The sequence below is a fragment of the Stenella coeruleoalba genome (assembly GCF_951394435.1).
Source record: "Stenella coeruleoalba genome assembly, chromosome: 7".
In the NCBI taxonomy this organism is placed as follows: Eukaryota; Metazoa; Chordata; class Mammalia; order Artiodactyla; family Delphinidae; genus Stenella; species Stenella coeruleoalba.
In genome coordinates this window covers 66,501,250-66,521,089 of record NC_137153.1, presented here as the reverse complement: position 1 = coordinate 66,521,089, position 19,840 = coordinate 66,501,250, and the positions used below count along the sequence as shown (strand labels likewise).

General features: G+C 42.0%; 1 protein-coding gene across 1 annotated transcript in view; it reads right to left on the bottom strand.

The window, feature by feature from the left end:
• The window catches only part of GLDC (glycine decarboxylase), a 99,240-nt gene that overhangs the window by 35,168 nt on the left and 44,232 nt on the right, over window positions 1–19,840 (bottom strand). The window contains exons 12-16 of the mRNA XM_079926560.1: window positions 17,530–17,627; window positions 16,935–17,019; window positions 16,720–16,761; window positions 15,598–15,740; window positions 1,022–1,097 (exon numbers count right to left, since the gene is read on the bottom strand). Of these exons, the coding sequence (XP_079782686.1) occupies window positions 1,022–1,097; window positions 15,598–15,740; window positions 16,720–16,761; window positions 16,935–17,019; window positions 17,530–17,627 (444 nt within the window). The remainder of the gene's footprint in view (window positions 1–1,021; window positions 1,098–15,597; window positions 15,741–16,719; window positions 16,762–16,934; window positions 17,020–17,529; window positions 17,628–19,840) is intronic.

The following is a 19,840-nucleotide window of genomic DNA, read 5'->3' as shown; positions in this document are numbered from 1 at the left end:
GGAGAAAATTTTTTTCTCCCCTTTTGTGAAAGGAAAGTGAAATAGTATTTAAATTCTTCACTGCAAAATCCAGGCAACTGGCCATAAACAATCTTCCAGCTTTAATAAAACCAGGAATGGACTAAGATTGGACTACTACCCACTGCACCCCACTTATGTGGGCAGCCAGACCACCCCAGCACCTTTTCCTCTAACTCTCCTGGGCTGGGCACACGCTTCGACCTGCTCCTGGCTCCTACCCACTGCTCCCTCTAACACCACCTCCACAGCTCATGCAGTTCAAGTTTAGCGTGGCCATCACCAAAATGAAGGTCCCAGGAACACACACCTCCTTCAGCCACAATCTGAAGCCTGTGTTGTTAGGTCATCTGCTAAAGGCACTGCCTTTGGGGATTAGTGGAGGCCTGGTGAGCCCATTAGCACCTGCTGGCCACACAAGGGCCCCCCAAAAGCAGTTTGGACCCTAGAGACTAGACTCACCCAAAGCAAACAAAGAAGCAGAACCGTGAACTCTGCTCCATGTCCCATGTTTTCTTTTGTTGCTTAGAGCTGAGAATCACTTAATAGGGAATTTATTTATTCAATAAATATTTTCTGAGCATACATATGACAAGAACTGTGCTCAGGCACAGTAGGAGTTACAGAAGAATGAAAGCTCAGTCTCTGCCCTCTGTCCAGGGCTGAGCCAAGGAGGGAGGCTTGGAATGGCAACATTCCTGCCCCTTCCTCCCTTTGCTCCCTGCGGGGAGCAGGTCCACAGCCAACTGGCTGACTTTTAGAGACTGGCTTTAAGAGAAAGCCTTTTATCTCCAAATGTTTTCCCTCAAAATGGTCCAGTGAAACGTCTTGGAGGCAAGGATCGTAATAGCCAGTTCATAGACATTTGTTTCTTGATTTTATGTTTCCCCAGCTTCTTCCAAGAAGACTTGGAGGGAGTGTCCCACAGAATGAAAGGGACCCTAAAGCTGAACATGCTGCCCTCCCCCCACCCCCCGACGGTGAGCAAACGGTCCACACTCACTGTTCTGTGTCTCTCTCCTTTCCCGTCTAAGTAGGCTCGGATAGTGGCCAGCCCAGCGTATTCCCCCTGGGCTCCGCTGCAAAGACAGGAAGAAAAGGGTCAGAGCTTTATGCCTCTCTGCTTTCATTTACTCATTCAATATTCATCAGGCACAGGCTGTGTGTTCACCAACATGTGACACTAAAAGCTCACCTAGGACCCCTGCATGGGCCTAAAGTCTTGAACAACCAGAACAGTACCTGGTCTGTGCACTAAAGCTTACCCATGCACCTAAAAAAGTTATTTTTATTATGGAAAATTCAAAAATTATAGAAAAGTAGAGAGAAGAATATAAGGAACCATCACATTATACCTATCACTCAGATTTAAAAATGATCAGATTATGGTCAATCTTGTTTCCACCTATATCCCTCAGTCTGAACTAGATTATTTTGAAGCAGAATTCAAGCATCATATCATTTCATCAATTCAATCTTCAATATGTATCTTTCAAAGATAAGAATTATTTTTGGGCTTCCCTGGTGGCGCAGTGGTTGAGAGTCCGCCTGCCGATGCAGGGGACACAGGTTCGTGCCCCGGTCCGGGAAGATCCCACATGCCACGGAGCGGCTGGGCCCGTGAGCCATGGCCACTGAGCCTGCACGTCCGGAGCCTGTGCTCCGCAACGGGAGAGGCCACAACAGTGAGAGGCCCGCGTACCGCAAAAAAAAAAAAAAAAAACCCACAAAGATAAGAATTATTTTTAAAAGATAACTGTAGGGACTTCCCTGGTAGTCCAGTGGTTAAGACTCCACGTTTCCACTGCACTGGGCACGGGTTTGATCCTGGTTGGGGAACTAAGATCCCACATGCCGCATGGCGCGGTGGGCATGCATGCATGCATAAATAAATAAATGAATGAATGAATAAATAAATAAATACAAAAGATAACTAATTATTACATCTAAAACAATGAACAATAATTTCTTAACATCACCAAATGTTCAGTCAATGATCAGATTACCCCAAAGGAACTGTACACTTGGAGTGTGGCACCAGTCCTGACAGCCTCAGGGTTGGCTTTCCCAAGCCCTAATGCTCATGGCTGCTAGAGGCTGGCCATCCCCATCTCAGCAGTCCTTGAAGACACTACTTTTAGAGAACACTTAATGACTAACATTCCAGGGAGGGATGCTGAGTCAGTCATAAACTGTTACTTAATGTTCTCAGTACTCTCTGCAGGAAGGAAAGGAAGTGAGTAATAGGTTTTTTTAATCCCATTCAAAATGCATATTTCCTCCATTTCACAAAATTACACCATCTTTTGACTCTGTGGAAGGTGCAGTGGTTTTGGCATTCATCGCTTCTGGTCACTCCGTAATATTGAGATCATACTCTAAAAAACCACAAGGCTTGAGAATAAATTAGATAAACTGTTTAATTTCTAAACTAAAAGCTAAAATTTTGAGCATTGGAAAACATTTTTTGAGAGAACACTGGGATGGAACCAGTTGAATTTGAAATATCTGCAAACTAGCATAGGGGCATTGATGGTTTGGTGTCAGGAGACGGCCGAATTGACGATTTAGGGCTCAGCATGAGAAAAGGACAGAGAACAGGGAAACATCTGGGTGTGCAGGGAGTAGAGCCTGGCTGGAGGAAAGGAAGGAAAGTGGTGATTTCCACAGTGTGGGTGTCACAGAGCAACAGAAGAGACTAGATGAGTTAGGGAAAAATAATAATAAGTATAAACTGCTCCATTAATTAAGCACTTCCTCTTTACCAGGCTGTGCACGGAGTAAACACAGGTAAATGGGAAACATTGTTGTTGTCACCACCAAGCATTTTACATCATCTTAATCCTCCTAATACCCCCACAAGGTAGGTACCATTGTCCTCATTTTGCACATGAAGAAACTGAGTCAGAATATTACATGCCCAACCAGCCAACAGTGACAGCCGGAGACATTGATACAAGTTGGCCCGTCTTAAGGGGCCTCGTGCTTCACTTGTAAGCAGTGAGGCTCCTCTGAGCACTCTGCTTCCCAAAGGATTGAGAATCATGGGAGCAAATGCTGGCTTTCCTTCACAGAACCCTTGTCTGACTGACAGAACTAGGAGGTTTAGCTCCATGTAAAAGGCCTGTCCCCATAAGACCTGGGGCACCCATTTCCTCATCACCCACACTGAGTGAGCTTTGCCTCTCCTCTCTCTTCCAGGGAGGGAGGCAAATACTCGGCTTCTGTTTTCCTGGCTTCTGAAAAACAAGTTCTAGCTCATTTGATGTTCTTTATTTTGAGAACAGGAAAATGAATATGCCACGTTTTAGCAAACCACTTACACCACTATTTACTTAGCCTCTCTGTGTTCTCATCTCTGAAATGTGCATAATAATTGCACCCAACTCGAAGGGCAGATATAATAAGACATGAGATGATCCATGGTAAAGGGCTTTTCACAGTGCCTGGCACTAGGTAAACACTCATTAAGTGCTGGCAACTGTCATCACTATCATCGACGTCATCATCATCATCATCACCATCTTCAGGCAGCAACCCTCATCACTCTGTGACACAGGATGGGCAGAGGATGGGCTACCACAGCATTTGAATGAGCACTTCCACAACCCTCAACCTCTATCACCCTCTCCTTTCCCTCCAACAAGCCAAATCCACCATTCTTCTACTGTCCCAACTCAAGTTCTGCCTCTTCCATAAAGCCTTCCCCAAAGTCACAAATCCAGTGCCTCACCATGGCCTACAAATCCCCCACATGACCTGTGACCTCCACCCGCCTCTACACCCATGTCTTCTGCCATCCTCTCCTTGTTCACTATCCTCCAGCCACCCAAGACTTCTTCCTTCCCTGAAACACATCAAGCCAATGTCTGCCTTGGGGCTTTTCACTAAATGTTCCTTCTGCTTGGAAAGCTCCTCCTCTAGTTCTTCAAATATCTATCTTCTTCTCAGTATTTAGGCCTCAGCTCAAGTGTCACCTCCTCAGAGAGGCCTTCCCTGAAGGCAGAAATCTTATCTGTCTTTATCAACATTGTATTCTCTATGCCAAGAACACTGACATAGGGGGTGTTCAATAAATACTGATTGACTGACTGACTGACTGAATTATTCTTTACCTCCTCCAAACTCACGTAGTATTTTACTCTACTCGTTCTTCTGATAATACCATCCTATTCATACACTGTACACTGAAAATTATTATAGATCTCACATGTACTTCGTGTGCCTATTTTATCTCAATTAGGGTATAGGCTTTGAGAATAGGATCTTAGGTATTAGAGTTCTATACATTCACAGGGAATATATAGAATAGTACTATGCATGGAGTAACTCTGCAACAAATGTTTAGTCAATTTGTTCAAAATTGAGTTCTTCTCCAGTCCAGACAATCAACATTAATGTCATCCTTTCTCCCATGGAAAGGGACTTCAGCATATGGATTTTGTATTTCTCTCTGTGTTTTTCTCATGACTTCTACTCATCTTGTTTTGTTGGAAGACCAACCAAGGTGTTTAGACTAGGAGTGAAAGAAGAGGCTGGAGCTAGAAGCCAGTAATCCAGGAGAAAGGCAACATGCTAAAGACTTGATCAGGAATGCTGGGTGTTTTCTGCCTTAGATACTCTTAAAAATCAGCCATGTTTCAACTCAAAAAAGTACAAAAGATATGTTCTAAATGCCACACAAGTCTTATTCCTGGGGTACTATGGAAATAAGGGGAATTATTAGTGCCACCTGTTGGTGGAAAAGTATTATGAAAAGTAACTGCTTATATGCATAACCCAGACTGAGAACCCATCAGAAAAGTACTACCTGCGGAGGGACAGCTAGGATAGTGGTCTTCTGACATCTATTTAAAATGAAGTGGCTAGTGGCCTGGATCTGCAGAGCCAGCCACAGTGATGCCAGTGAATGGGGAGCCTCAGACCCATTTAGAAGTGCCAGGTAGGCATAAGTTTAAACTGTCTGAGAAAAACAAGGCCCCCAGTCATGGCATTTACTCAGGCTGGTGAAAAAACTGCGACATATTGTACTGTTTAACACTGAATGAGTGAGAACTAGCAACTTCTTCCAAAATCCAGACTCATTCTACAAAGAATTCACGAGAAATCCAGTAGGCTAGACGAAGCTAGAACAACTGTATAGCAAGTACAAAGGTCCGCGAGGTGAAAATAAATTGGAGTTGATGGGATTCAACAGTTTTGTAATAGTTTAAACCTAGACCCTATTAGTGTCAGTGTATCATCGTAAGTGTGGGATTTCAGGGCAGCTATTCAATGTAAATTTGGCAAAAAAATTAATTAAAGGGGGGGTGAAGATGGCATGACAGAGCTAGAGTGATAGTTCAGCTCTTTTGCTAAGATTAGAGCAAGAAGGACAAAATAAACTTCAAAGATTTTTATCATTTTACCTTTACCTTTGCTAAGAGCACTAAGCAAAGGTTAAGATTAAGAAATATTACAATTTAGTTCTATCTGGAAAGGTTAAACTTTGAGATCTTTGGAACAAATTTTTATTGGACTATCACACAAAATAAATCCTAAGGGACACTTGGAAACTTCCACTAGATTTTAGAAATATAACTGCAGATATGTCTACCTATGATGAAGCAGGAACATGGATGGCCTGCTCCTCCAGATGATTTTGCAGAATGATATGCAACGCCAATAGTCACAGGTGGAAAGCACAGCACTTTTTAAGCATAAAATTTAAGCATAAGATTGTAAGTGAATTGCATCCTATAAAGAAGGCATTTTGGTCAGTTACTGAGTACCTTTGTCACTGATTGCAGAAGTCATCCTCAACCAGTCATGAAATAACCTCTTTGTTCCACCTAAAGAATACAGTGGCTGACTTTATATACACCATAAGAAATGCCTCAGAAGCTGGCTGCTTGGGAATATTTGAAGATGGATTATTGTAGCTGCTGTTTTTAAGAAAAAGATTTCTGCACGGTATATATACTTACAAAAAAGTAACAGAGAATCCATTTGCGTGACTGCAGAATACTCTACAATTCATGACTTAGTGTGAACCCCAGCAGTCACCAAAAGTCCTGTTGAATTATACTATAAATTGAACTGAGAAAACAGTAGGATGTTTTATTTATACAAGTCAAAAGGTGTTAAAAATGTGCCCTAGGGACTTCCCTAGTGGCACAGTGGTTAAGAATCCGCCGGCATTTAAAATTTTGGGTGCTGATAATTTAAGATTTATACAATTTTTTTGAACTATCAAGTATCGAAATTTACCAAATCTATTCTTGTTTTAATTTTCTCTAGATATTCTTCTGAAAATCATTCAGTAGTTGTTAACACACCATTGTAGTTCACACAATAATGGCCACATTTAGTGTGCAGTTTAGGAGGAGTTTTCTTTTAAGCTGTCTACGAGTCAGTGGGCCTATTTTATTTCTAATAATATCTGAACTTCTTAAGAAGTTTCCTATAATATGTTTTTTAAATTATTACATTTAAAAAGACATTTTTCGGGCTTCCCTGGTGGCGCAGTGGTTGAGAGTCCACCTGCCGATGCAGGGGACACGGGTTCGTGCCCCGGTCCGGGAGGATCCCACATGCCGTGGAGCGGCTAGGCCCGTGAGCCATGGCCGCTGAGCCTGCGCGTCCGGAGCCTCTGCTCCGCAGCGGGAGAGGCCACAACGGTGAGAGGCCCGCGCACCGCAAAAAAAAAAAAAAAAAAAAAAAAAAAAAGACATTTTTCATGAAAAGGTTTTTTTGAGTGATAAACTGTAAATTTAAATACGAAGTGAATTGTTTCCCTTCAACCACCTATAATATCTAACATCTAGCCTGTTGTAAAAACTATAACTTAAAAAATATATATATTTATTTATTTTGGTTGCACTGGGTCTCAGTTGCAGCAGGCAGGCTCCTTAGTTGTGGCTCACGGGCTCCTTAGTTGCACCCCCACCAGCTCCTTAGTTGCACCTCACCAGCTCCTTAGTTGCGGCATGTGAACTCTTGGTTGCGGCATGCATGTGGGATCTAGTTCCCTGACCAGGGTTCGAACCCGGGCCCCCTGCATTGGGAACGGGGAGTCTTGACCACTGCACCACCAGGGAAGTCCCAAAACTATAATGTTTAGGAGCTAAAATATGCATCATTATCAAATAAAACCAAGATTTTTGTAGACATAAGATTATTCTAAAATTTATACATAAAGGCAAAGTAACTGAAATAGCTTCATTTTGAAAAAGAAAAAAGTAAGAAGAATCAGTCTGATGCCAAGACCTATTATATAGTTACTGTAATAAATAGTGTATTATTAGTGGAAGGATATACTTGTAGATCAATGGAATAGAATATAGAAACAGAAATAAATTCACATATATAAACCCAACTGATTTTTGACAAAATTGCAAAAGTAATTCAATAGAGGGAAGACAGCCTTTTCAACAAATAATGCTGGAACAATTAGACTTCCATAGGTCAACCTGAGTCTCATATCTTATACAAAAACTATCTCAAAATAAATCATGGACTTAAATGTAAAACATAAAACGATAAAACTTTTAGGATTAAACAGAAGAAAATCTTTGAAATTTAGAGCTAGTCAAAGAGTTCTTTGACTTGAAATCAAAAGCACAATTCATAAAAGGTAAAATGGATAAATTGAACTTCATCATAGTTAAAAACTTTTGCTCTGCAAAAGACCCTGTTAAGATGAAAAGACATGCTACAGATTGGGAGAAAATATCTGCAAACTACATATAAACAGTAAAAACAGTAACAAACAAACTACATAACAAACAGTAAAAAACAAAGGCAATTCAATTAGAAAATGGTGCTGTGATGATCATGTGAATATGCTTAGAAATTGAAAGGAAGAGTTACATTAGGATGTTGGAGATTTGCAGGTTCTCATTGTTGCTCTTTTTGTGGGTGTATATGTAGAAATGCTCAGTCTTTCAGTCCCCTTAAAAGGGGAATTTCCCCTTTTGTCTGAGTCTAGGGAAAGGCAGGGTCCTAAAACCCCGTATGGAAGCAGAAAGGGACCAGATATTCCCAATCACTACCCATGAACACCTCGGTGCTAGACATGTAACCCAGTCTCAACCTATCGGATACTCCAGCCTGGGACTTCATGAATCTGGAGGGAGTGACCCTAGGAAAAGGGCAGCCACAGTGGTGGTGGTGGTGCTTCCCCTGGAGTGACCTTGATTTGTTCTCTGCTGCCAACTTCCTTTGGGTCTTGCTCACTTTTGAAGCCCCGTTCTCCAGCTTTTCCATCAATTCTGGGAAGCACCCAATATCTTCACCCTGTAAATTGCTTTTCTGCCTAAATTAGGCCAACCCATCTTCTGTTGTTGCACCTAAGAACCTTTACTTAATGATGGTGTCATGGGGCAGGAGGGGATTACTAAATTTCTCCTACAACACAACATTTTAAAGTCACTCATTCCTAGGCAGGTCTAACAAAGAGATGGGGCCATCCTGGAGTTTCTCTTGCCCCTAATATCAAAGCCTTCCTTGATTTGCTATCCCTTTTCAAGCAATTTTATCCTGAGCCCCTCTGGATCTTACTCTCATCTCATTGGGATATGCCACCTAATTTACAGATGAATTTAAATTTTGTATTATAAAAGTAATATGTTTGTCTGATTTTTTTTAATTCCATCAATGCAGAAGGGATGAAACTTACAGTAAAAAAAAAAAAAAAGAAAGAAAGCAACTCTCCCCAAATTCTTCCTAGTCTTACTCCCCAGAAAGAAGCACTATTAATAATTTCTTGTGATATATAATGTTTTGATGTTGGACATTCTAATGCCAAACTGTCCTCATCCAAACCCTTCTTTACTTTAAAAATACCACCAACGAGTGGTTAGGAACAGAAATGATCCAAGTGAAATGTTAGCTAAGAAACTGACATTATGGTAAAACTAATCATAGTAAAATGATCAACAAAACAGCCAGTGTGTCAAAAATGACCTGAATCAGTGCATGGCAACCTTAGAGGACCACTCTCAGGAAAACAAGGTAGAATTAGTGCTGACTCCTATCTTACAGACAGGATAAACACGATATGCTTCCATATCTTGGAAGCAATTCAAATTCAATCAAACTCTTCGTTGCATAACTCAAATATTCCAAACACTACCTAGATCTCTGCTTCTAGTAGCTTAAAATAACACCCCCTCAACACGTTCTTACCAACCTGTATCTAATTTGACATAAGCTAAATTCTATGCTTAACCTTTGAATTCTGGGCAAAAAACATCTAGATGGATCCAACCACTCTAACCTTTCTGATATCTCAAGAGCACCTTAAAGCAATGGTTTTCAAACTCAAAACCCCCAAATATCAGCATCACCCCAGGACTTGTTAGAAATATGAATGCTTGGCTTGCACCCCAGGAGTACTGAATCAGAAATTCTGTGGGTACAGCCCAACGTGAGAACCACTTCTCCAAAGCCTTACAAACTGCAAAAATCCAAATATACTCTTGAGAGTCAAGAAAGTTGGGGAAGGGGAGATCCTTCTCATTGCTTTATATTTCCCCAAAAGTGGCTCTTTTCATCCTTCAGCCTTCTTTCTCTTCCTGGTACTCTGAGGGTCTCCTTGGGAAATCAGTCACTCATCAGAGAGGGTCTCTAATATCTGGTTTCTCAGAGCTCTCTGTAGAGGAGGGCTCTGAAGCTGCACTAGGCCCAGTAGGAAAGCGAATCAGAAGTTATCAATGAGTTAAGTCTACTCAGTGACACTGACCACGAGCTCAGGAAAGAAGGGGAGGGACATGGCCAATATCAGGGGTTTGACTCTCTTTGTTGTAAACAATGTGATCTGCACATGACAGTCATGACTTGGCCTGCAAAGGCCAGTTTTAAAGTTCACTCCACTGGAAGATATTAGTCATCTAACTAAACCTCCCTCTTTGGTGTTCCTCCAGGTCAACACACTTTGCAACCCAGTGATGCACATTAGAATCACCTGAGGAGCTTTTTAAAAACTGTGATACCTGGGTACTGCCCCTGGAGGAGATTCCGATGTAGCTAGTTTGCCCGGTGGGGAGGGCATGGCATACCTCAAAGGCTCCCCAGGAATTCTAATATGCAGCCAGGACTGAGAACCCCTGCAGCCCGTGGTTTTCATAGTGTGGTAGCCAAACCAGCACAACCTCATCCCCCAGGATTATATTAGAAATACAAATTCTCAGGCCTCAATCCAGTCTCATTAAATCAAAAACTCTGGCAGTGGGGCTTAGCAATTTCACAAGCCCTACAGGTGATTCTCATGCACAATAAAGTTTGAGAGTCATTGATTGCGCCCTGTTCACACCTCATTTAAGAACCTTACCAGGAGGAGATTCTGGGAAAGCAACCGCTAGCTCTATCTGCACTCAAGATCACAGTTTGCAGTTTTTAAAGACAAAAACAACTTCCTCACTTTTATAAGCCAAGTGAGCTAATAATAATTCCAGCTTGTCTTTCATTTTAGATAACCGTGGAAGGTGTTAATGGCTGCTTCTGTCTGCTTTAAACATTACATCATAATTTTAACCTAGCAATTCCTAGGGTGTATTTGTGTGCTGCTGAATGATTTTAAGAGTGTCACGGTGATACGGGGAGCAAGCCGAAGCAAGCTACACTGGGCACGGTAGGAAATGGAAAGGTAATTAAATATTATCTGGCTATGTTCTCCACTGAGCTGGAAATGCTCTCCGGGTTTATAGATTGAGCAAATAAGAGAAATGGGGACAAGTTTCTTGACATTTTTGTTTCAAGTCCTTTAAACAACTTTGGGATCTAACTGTCCCAGGAAATAGACCAAGTGAAGGCTTGGCTATATGAATCAAAGATTTCATGCCACAGTTTTTGGTTACAAAATCCTTTATCATCCATATTTATCAGCCATCCCTCAATTAAATCTCAAATCAATAAGGTAGTGTTCCCTTTCTTGCTGTATAGGAGAGAAACCTACATCACAACTAGGGAGGAAGCCACATGACAGAGCTCTGGAGGCCTCATACATCCTGGGTGCTAGCTAACCTCTCCTCTGAGCTGCTGATTTCCCCTCAGAAAAAAGTGTACTGAAGACAAAGGCCCTGTGGCAGTCTCTATCTAGGCAGGAACTATTAGAGAAAGAGAGAAAGAATAAAAACCTTCTGTGGGCATAACATAGAACTGCTCTGGACTGGAAGACATTATGTGAGGGCCCAGCAGCACAGACGAGGCGGAGCCATCAGGAAAACAGGCCGAAACACTCAGGTTTATGACCGAAAATTGCAGTTTTCCTACTTAGGCATTTTAGAACCAGAGAGTTGTATTTCGAGTCCACTTGATGTTAAATATTACTCTATTCTACAGAGTTTGGCTCTTTTGCCCTTTGTTGCAAACCTTCCTCACTTTGAGTACAGCTTTGCTACAAAGGAAGACCAGTAGTTTGCCTCAGCTCCAAGGCAAGTTCAAAGCCAACTTCACTATGCTATCAGCTGATGGCCAAACCCCCTGAGATCAGGAGAGTCAGGGTGGAAATGAATCTAAGTATCTTATCAAGAATTTCATTGTTTCATAATATGCACGTTCCCCACAATAAAAGTAACTTATTTTTGGATTGTATTAAAATAACATATATCGTGGTTAAAAAATGTTTTTATAAACTAAAATAGCATAAGGACAAAAAAGTAAAAGTCACTTGAAATTCTACCACCTTGAGATAACTATTTGGGTGTCCATCCTTCGATTCTCTTTCCATCTATGCCTCTGCATAGATCTGTCAAACAGTATGGCAGTTCCTTAAAAAATTAAACAGAGGGCTTCCCTGGTGGCGCAGTGGTTGAGAGTCCGCCTGCCAATGCAGGGGACGCGGGTTCGAGCCCTGGTCCGGGAGGATCCCACATGCCGCGGAGCAACTAAGCCTGTGCGCCACAACTACTGAAGCCCACATGCCTGGAGCTCGTGCTCTGCAGCAAGAGAGGCCACTGCAATGAGAGGCCCGCACACCACAGCGAGGAGTGGCCCCGGCTCGCCACAACTAGAGAAAGCCCGCAAGCAGCAACGAAGACCCAACACAGCCAAAAATAAATAAATAAATTAAAAAAAAAAAATTAAACAGAATTACCATATATCCAACAATTTCATGTCTGGCTATAGAACAAAAAGAACTGAAGGCAAGGACTCAAACAGGTATTTGTACACCAACACTCATAGCAGCATTATTCCTTATAACCAAAAGGTTGAAACAACCCAAATGTCCACTGATGGAAGAATGATAAACAAAATGTGGTACATACATACAATGGAATATTTTGAAAGGAGGGAAATGCTGACATGTTACAACATGGATGAACCCTGAAAACATTATGCTAAGTGAAATAAGCCAGACACAAAAGGACAAATATTGTATGATTCCATTTATGTGCTGTACGTAGAGTGGTCAAGTTAATAGTGACAGAAAGTAGAATCACAGTTGCCAGGTGCTGGGGTAAGGGGGATAAATGAGGAAATATTGTTTAATGGGTACAGAGCTTCGATTTGGGAAGATAAAAAAGTTCTGGAGCTAGACAGAGTTGATGGTTGTACAATGATGTGAATGTAATGAATGCCATTGAACTGGACAGTTAAAAAAGTAAATTTTATATTATGTATATTTTACCACAATAAAAAATTAAGTTATAAAATATTACTAATGCTACTTCCTAAAAATTATGCCATAGTTATCTTTTAAAATACCATGCAGTAACAAAAAAGGAAGGGAAATATATTTAGATTCCAAAGTTTTGGTGACTGGACTCTAGAACTCTATAGACACACTGACCAATTCCAACTCTTCAGGTATAAATAAAAACACCAGGAAATGGTCCCTTGATAAAAGAGGTTACTACACCCTCTATTTTTTTTTTTTTTTTTTTGTGGTACGCAGGCCTCTCACTGTTGTGGCCTCTCCCATTGCGGAGCAATAGGCTCCAGACACGCAGGCTCAGCGGCCATGGCTCACGGGCCCAGCCGCTCCGCGGCACATGGGATCTTCCTGGACTGGGGCACCAACCCGTGTCCCCTGCATCGGCAGGCGGACGCTCAACCACTGTGCCACCAGGGAAGCCCTACACCCTCTATTTTATGAGTATAACTTCAGTGGCTGACATGGTACACTAAATTCTTTTTCTGTGCAGAGTAGTCAAGAAAACTTGTGTTTCTTCTTCCAATAACTATAAAGCCTACATTGGTCCCTTAGATTTCAGTGGACACTAGCCAGCAGTAAATCATGACTAATTAACCAGGAAGTAGTTAGCCCTGTAGTAGACTGACTCTGAGACCTGGAATATAGAATTATAAGACCTGGGATTTATAATCCACCTATGGAGAAAAAGATTACCACAAATAAACCAAGATGGAGGTTATGAAGAGCTAAAACTAAAGTCACTCACATAGAATATGTGGTGCATCCCTTCCTCTTTTCCCAATTTAGACATCAAATTTCCTTACTCACTGGAAGCATAGCCCCTGTATTTTCCCAACAAAGAGTAAGGTATTTCCCTATCTGTCATAGCAGCCTCTGCTCAGGACCAGAAATATCCCTCTACTAAGCCTCAACACAGCCTCTGTAACACTCAAGTCAGCTCTTGGAAATGGGTGGTATATCTGGGAATCTCTGCAGCTGTGGAAGGCATCACTGCCAGGAGCTACAAAATGATAAAGATTTCTTTCCCTCCTCCACGACTGGGATAGAGAATGGAGTCTTGCTGACAATCATACAAATGAGGAGAGTAAGACAGAGAAAGAGCATTAGGTAAACTGAGGAGAACAGAGAAACTTCTAAGATGATGGTTTTCAACCTTGGCTACAAGCTGGAATTACCTGGGGAGCTTTAAAGATATACCCATGCCTGCATCCTTCCCTCACCCTAGTCTTTCCCCATAGAGATTATTATTCTATCTGGGATTGTGATCTGGACATCAGGATTTCTTATAGACTCACCATGTGAGTCGAATTTCCAGGCCTGGGAACCACTGCTTTACGGGAAGGAGAGCTTCCTCATCCTTCAGTCAGTCTTCTGGAGACCCTGCCTGGGACCTCAATTTACTGCAAGAGCTAATGACTTTAAAAAAAAAAAAAAAAAAGAGCTAATGACTTTAAAATGGTCTTGAAAAATTGCTCTCCAGTACAATACAGAAGATGTGACCATATTCCATCACTAGAGGGCAGTTTCTTCATTGTCCACACTTAATTAAGGTATTGCCTCAGGTTAATTTACTCAGGTTCCTCCCTTAATTAAAAAAAAAAAAAAAAGCAAAGCTGCATGATGACATTTTAATGAAGGTATACTACAGCCTGACTTTCATAAACGTCAATTCCTCCCTATTTATGAAATGAGAGTTTGAGAGACTAATATTAAAAAAGCTCTGTGTCCTTTCATCTGTCACATGCCCTCTTCCTAAAGGGTTTGTACTGTATGGGGTATATTGTTTTCACAAAGTGTATGGCTCTGCTGTGTTACCTATGTTTCCAAACAGGAGGGAGGGCTTGATAGTAACTGATTAAGATCTGATTACTTTCTGTCTCAGAAAATGAGACAATAAATGTCTCAGTTTTTAAAATCCTTTGATTTTTGTATCTTGAAATAGAAATCTGGCATTTCTATCAAGCCTCTAAGTGCTGCCAATGCTGAGACTGCTGGTGGAGAACCACACTGAGCAGTGGGAGGTAGAGAACCTCGGGGCAGATACCAGACTCCTCCTCTGAAGGTATCCCCAGATGTTAATTCACGTGTTGATGACATGTCTGTCTGTCTGTCTATCTATTCCCATGAAGACAGAACAATCACAAATCCAGTGGATCCAGGTTGACTACACTACATCAGAATCACTTGGTTGCTTCTTAAAAACAAAGACTTTTAGTCCCAACCCCTGGAGATCAGTACTTCTAAAGTGGGGCCCAGGAATTTATATTTTTTTAACTAGTACCCAGGAGATGCCGCAAGAGCCCTTTGCTTTTGAAAATCACTGTTGCTCAAATGTTTTTACTTTACAGACAGAGACCGAGGACAGAAAAGAGGAAGGGAACTTTCAAAGTTAGTGACAGAACAAACTAGGATCCGGACTCTCCTGGCCTTACTAGATTGAGGCATTACTGCTTATAAGGAGTTAACACGTGTGCTCGATTCTGATTCTTACACTATAAGACGGATGTAGTAACTAGCTTCCAAAGATGGTCCGCAATGAACCAGGACTCTCGACATTCACACCCACGTGTTGTCCCCTTCCCACGTTCAATCTGGGCTGGCCCTGAAATTTGCTGTGACAGATAGAATGCTCTGGAAGTGATGTTGTGTAACTCCAGAGGCTGAGCCTTAAGAAGTTTACAGCGTCCACGTCCTTCCATCTTGGAACACTCCACTTTGAACCCAGACCCAATTCTGTGAGGGAGCACAAGCAACCACTGGAGAGGTCCACATGGGGAAGAACCAAGGCCCAGGTCAACACCCTTAACTGAGCTCCCAGACAAGAGCCATCACTACCTTCCCAGTTATGTGAATGAGGCCACTTTGGACCTTCTAGTCATCCATCCCAGTGGGTATTATACTACAAGAGATGACTGAAAAGACAGAAGAAGAAATCCGCTTACCTGTTAGGCTGGAAAGAGATTCGGTCATAGCCCGTGAGTTCACACAAATCCTTCTCAAGTTCTCGAAAAAGCTGCTGGTACCCTTGAGCTTGGTCCAGAGGCACAAAGGGGTGTATGTTTGCAAATTCTTTCCATGTGATAGGCTGAAGAGCAAGAAGGGAGGAAACATACACATATGTACATATTGTAATAGTAATAACAAGACTAACTTTGATAATGATGATGATGATAGCAACAGCTAACACAAAGAGTGCTTACTATGTGCCAGGCACTGTTCTAAGCACTTTACATTCATTCATTTAACTCTTACCACAATCTTATGGGGTAAGTACTATTACTGTCTTCATCTTACAAGTGGGTCACAGAGGCCCAGAAAGGGAACTTATACAAAAGTATAACCATTTCCTATTTTCTCAGGAACAAAAAGGCCCCTGAATAGATTTATATCCATGAAACCCAATGAGTTGTTTCAGGTATGGTTTCTTCAAACTCTTACATAGCACATATATCATTCTTTCTTCATGAAGCAGAACAAAACACCAACATAAAAGCAAACAGGGAAAATCCTCCTATTAGGATATAAAATGATTTTCTTTGCCTGATGTGATTTGTCATATCAGACTAATCCTATGGAAAAAAAAGAAACATCCTAGCCTAGTAGAGATACTTACCAAACACCATAGCAGGGGACACAAATCTTCTGTTGATACAAGAAACAAATTAAAACCTCAAATCTCTACCTTTCTGGCACTGGGGAAGGATTTCTAGAAAGAAGGCTTACGGTTCTTAATTCTATCTGAGCTTAACAACTACAAACTGATAAAAGCTTTCAACGTGGCAGGTTTAAAAGGGTGGGGGGGGGGAGTTGGGGAAGATAGGAAGACATAAACACTATATGTTTAATGATTTTAATATTTAAAAATAATGTCACCCATAAATTTAAATGATCAGGTTGTGATAAAGTTAGGGTTTCTGCCAAGGCTGTTGAAGAGCAAGGTAAAGGATTACTAAAGCAGTTGTTAAACCACGGTCCCAGGAGCAGCTTTCTCTAGTTATCTGCTTATGTATAAGCCAAGACACCGCCTCTGCTAAGTTCCCTTTTAACAGAAGTGACCTACTTACTGTGAGTTCAGATGAACTGTTGAGCTTCATGGTACAGGACCCCTTGAAGAAGCACAGCCAAAGCGTATTACGTTAGTGACATTCTATGGTCTGTCTGATCGGCCCTCCCATCTCCCCGAATGGTCACCCATTCATCCCTCTTGCAGCCTATTAGATGTGACCCAAAGAGGTGGGTTCAGGGTGGGGTGGGAAGTGGAAATAAAGGCCATAATTACCAGCGGAATCATGCTATGAACAAGGGAAATGTCTTTGTTTTCCAATCTCTTCATATATCGGACAATATTTGTTTCTGAGTGATAGCTGTGAACATAAAACACATGGTTTAGGCCAATATAGTTAGGTAAGAGCCCATACACATCCTTCTAAGAGGTAAGACACACTGAGATCTACCTTCAACATACAGATCAAATTAGGCCATGGACAACATGCCAACAAAGCATCAGAGGGAAGGGCGTGTACCCCCCATGAAGCTCAGAGGATGCCCTAGGACAAGAAGCCACCTGTGGGCCTGAGAGGAAGAGTTGGAAAGAAGAGGATGTTGAGCTCCTGGGTATGATCTTCAGCCTGGCGACTATGCATCGAAACTCTCATCTTCTTGAGAGTAGAATTAGGGGTTATAGTGTCAAGGGAGCACAGCCACCAGGAAATAAGGTGTGCTTCGCCCGGGTTAGAATTGGGATTTAGTAGTGGGTCAGGCTGAGCCACAATAAACCAGGCCATGTCATAGTCAGAATGCCATAGTAGAAGCCACTCTCTACCGTGCTCCCAAGCCACAGCACACAATGCAGAAGTCACACAAACTACACAAACCTGTTGAACACCTGATGTGTGAGGAATGGACTAGTTCTCTTGAAGGCAGTCCCTAGAATACCTCTCTGTTCCTCACCCATGCTTTCAGCAACCAGCTCCTGCATGGAGAGACCACAGAAACTGAAGGGCAGGAAGCATGCCTGGAACCACATGTGAAGAAGGCTTTCCATTCAGCGTGTATTCTGACAGAGCACCAGAAATTCCCTACCATCCAACCTCCCACCTCCCTGACCACCCACCCCAGGGATATCTGGCACAGTGCAGTGACAGATGTCAGGGCTCACGCATTGTGGCAATTCTCCAAAACACTGTTTTTAAGTTCTGTGGAACTTAGCCACAGTGAGCAAAGAAAAGTGAACAATTTTTACTGCCAAAGAAAAAAGAGTTGAAATCCCCTGCATGTTCCTTGAATAATGAAGCAAGTTCCAGTAAACTATTTTAAAGGGCTATCTAAAAAGTGACGACCATGATAACACTCAAGTAAAGGTTCTCACTTGACATTGCTCTTTTATCTTGGAGAACAATTCTAATAAAATACAAGTGTCAAGACCATTCAGTGGGAGAAAGGACAGTCTCTTCAACAATGGTGCTGAGAAAACTTGATATACACAGGCAAAAGAATGAAGTTGGATCCTTATCTTATAGCATATACAAAAACTAATTCAAAATGGATTAAGGGGACTTCCTTGGTGGCGCAGTGGTTAAGAATCCGCCTGCCAATGCAGGGGACACGGGTTCGAGCCCTGGTCCGGGAAGATCCCACATGCCATGGAGCAACTAAGCCCGTGTGCCACAACTACGGAGCCCATGTGCCACAACTATGGAAGCCCTCGTGCCTAGAGCCTCTGCTCCACAACAAGAGAAGCCACCACAATGAGAAGCCCGCGCACCGCAACGAACAGTAGCCCCTGCTCGCTGCAACTAGAGAAAGCCCGCGTGCAGCAATGAAGACCCAACGCAGTCAAAAACAAATAAATAAATAAATTTATTTTTTTTTTAAAAATGGATTAAGGACCTAAATTTACAAGCTAAAACTCTTAGAAGAAAGTATAGGGGCAAATCTGCATGACCTTGGATTTGGCAATGGTGTCTTAAATATGACACCAAAAGCATGAGCAACACAAGAAAAAATACAGTGCACTTTTGTGCACTAAGGAACACTATCAAAAAAATTTTTTTAATTAAAAAAAAGGGACACTATCAAGAGAATTAACAGATAACCCACAGAATTGGGTGAAATATTTGTAAATCATATATCTGATAAGCATTTAATATCCAGAATATATAATGAAATACATGGCTTGCTCCTCATTCTGCTCCAGGCCGGTAGTATGAGAGCCCTCAGTGGTTGCTCTGTAAATATTCTTCAAATGCATGGAACAAATATCTGTGATTAAATTTACTGCAGAGTTCTAGAGGGAAGATATTATTCAGTCTTGTTTATTAATTAAAGATTAAAAGAGAATATAATACTTTTTTGATGATTTACATTTGTTATCTGATACTGAAGTCATCTCTCAAAGAGGACTCAGACAACCAGGACAGCCCTGATCAACACTCTGGAGGCTATTTCTGTCTCCTTCCATTGATTCCTTTAACAGATATTTATTAAGTGGCTCCTATGCTCCAGGCCTTGTAGAGTGCTCTGATGAACACCTTGCCACAGGTCTAGGTAGCTGACATCTCTCTTCCATCCCACAGACTCTCCTGCTCACGTGTCCCTGCTATTTCATCATTTTAGAAACCAACTCAGTCTCACTGAACTGTTTCTAGTTCTCATATAACCTCTCTCCTCCTAGCCTTTGTGGCTGCTTTTCCCAGTGTCTGGAACACCTCTGGCCCCATCCTCCTTCTTCTCAACTGTGTCTGGATAGCTCCTACTCATCTCTCAGGTCTCAGCTTAGGACAGTTTCTTCCAAGTGTTGGTGAGAAGCCCCCTCCACTCTGTGCTCAGAGAGCATCTTTGGACAGTGCCCATCATAGGACATCATCTGGATTGCAGTCTTGTGCCTGTTTGGATCCTCATTAGACTATAAGCTCCAAAAGGGCGGGAAGTATGTCTGATTTACCGCTAGCCTCAGGGCACAGCATAAGACCTGGCACATATTAGGTCAGTTTTCCCAGAATCAACATAACCAAGATGCCTATGCCATGAATCTTTGTATTAGGAATAGTTTCAATTAAACACCGTTAACAATCCTTCCAACTAGCCTTGCAGCTCAGTCCTGGCTAGGGCCCACGGCAGTGACCTCTAACTATCAGCAGTCACAGTAGCAAGGGACAATTGGTGGCAGAATTTTAACGTAGGCCA